This window comes from Buceros rhinoceros, unplaced genomic scaffold, assembly GCF_000710305.1.
Source record: "Buceros rhinoceros silvestris isolate BGI_N320 unplaced genomic scaffold, ASM71030v1 scaffold20494, whole genome shotgun sequence".
Classification (NCBI taxonomy): domain Eukaryota; kingdom Metazoa; phylum Chordata; class Aves; order Bucerotiformes; family Bucerotidae; genus Buceros; species Buceros rhinoceros.
Window position 1 is genome coordinate 1,920 of NW_010406722.1, and position 1,467 is coordinate 3,386.

The window sequence follows — 1,467 nt, forward strand, 5'->3', positions numbered from 1 at the left end:
TCTGCACTTGGACATGCTCCTAGTGGGGGCGGGAGCGGTACATGTGCCCGGCTCAGGGGAGCAGGGGCTGAGGGGCAGTGGGCTGCCAGCTGCCCCGACTTTAACACAGCATCAGCAGCCCCGCTGCCAGCCACGAGAGGAGGGCAGGGGAGGGCAGAGAAGGGCAGAGGAGGGCAGAGAAGGGCAGAGGAGGGCAGGGAAGGGCAGGGAAGGGCAGGTCAGGGCTGGTCCTCAGTGCTGCAGCAAGGGGCTGTTCCCAAGAGCTGCCCCAGGTATGCTCAGAAGATGCAGGTCTGGGAGGAGCGGGGCAGCCACCCCGGAGCTGCCTGTGGGGCTCAGCACGAGCAGGGCAGCAGCACGGGGGCAGCTGGAGCTGGTACGGGGCTGTGGAGGGCACGTGTCTGCCAGGACCCCACGGGACCAGCACAGCTGCTCTTGCTCTGAACACAGCGGGTCTGGCTGGCTGTTTGCTGGCTTTAGGGAGGATGAGCTGGGTGCAGTGACAAGACACCACCAGACCTGGACCTGCTGAGCCAGGTGAGTGGTGGTGGTGGCCCGTGCTGGTGGACACGGGCGTTCATGAAGTCCTCCTGGTGCAACCGGACCCAGGGGCTGGCACGAGGCAGAGGTGGTCAGCCTCTCAGCCTGATCCTGCTTTCGAGGTGATGCTGGGTCCTGGGAGAGCAGCTGCTGAGCCCTGGCATGGCAGGACTGGCTCCACGCCTGCCCCCGGCACTGCTGCTGAGATGGGGATGGACTGGAGGAGCGTCGCCAGCTCTGAGCACAGTGGGCGAGCTTGGACCAACCGGGCTGTGCCACGCAAACAGATCCACTTCTTTATTGTACCCTGCCGAAAAGTCCCTGCTTCCTCCCCAAAACAGGCTCTTGGCCCTCACCGGCTGTGGTGCCATGTGTCACTTGGCAGCTACCCTGACGGTGGCATACTCGGAGTGGGCTGCGGCGGGGCTCCTGCCTGGACAGGGGCTGCAGGTCAGCGTAGTGGATGTCGTTGTCCTCCTTGCTGCCCTGCTGCAAAGAGCACGCAAACGGTTAAAGCAGTGGCTGGATAAATCTTGCAGAACTAACCCAAACTTCAGGGTCAGGCTGGAAGAGGCGGTGGACAGGGGCTGCAGGTCAGCGTAGTGGATGTCGTTGTCCTCCTTGCTGCCCTGCTGCAAAGAGCACGCAAACGGTTAAAGCAGTGGCTGGATAAATCTTGCAGAACTAACCCAAACTTCAGGGTCAGGCTGGAAGAGTGGTTCCACAGCTACAGCTGCGGCCCCACGCCGTGGTGCGGAGGGTGCCAGGACTGCAGGTGGGCGGCTGCTGCTCACCCAGTGCCCCCCCTGCCCCAGAGGCTGGCAGAGTCCCATCAGGCCAGGGCGCTCCTCCCCGGCTCACTCTTACCTTTCGGGGCAGGTGTGAGGTCTCTGCACCCAGGGTGTCCCTGCTGGGGGGAAGGATGGG

General features: G+C 63.9%; 1 protein-coding gene across 1 annotated transcript in view; it reads right to left on the reverse strand.

Moving 5' to 3' along the window:
* Positions 1 to 929: 929 nt before the first annotated feature.
* LOC104491772 (signal-regulatory protein beta-2-like) overlaps positions 930 to 1,467 on the reverse strand; it is a gene marked incomplete at both ends in the record, with an annotated part of 1,730 nt that continues 1,192 nt past the window's right edge. The window contains 3 exons of the mRNA XM_010134240.1: positions 930 to 1,029; positions 1,087 to 1,172; positions 1,408 to 1,450. Of these exons, the coding sequence (XP_010132542.1) occupies positions 930 to 1,029; positions 1,087 to 1,172; positions 1,408 to 1,450 (229 nt within the window). The remainder of the gene's footprint in view (positions 1,030 to 1,086; positions 1,173 to 1,407; positions 1,451 to 1,467) is intronic.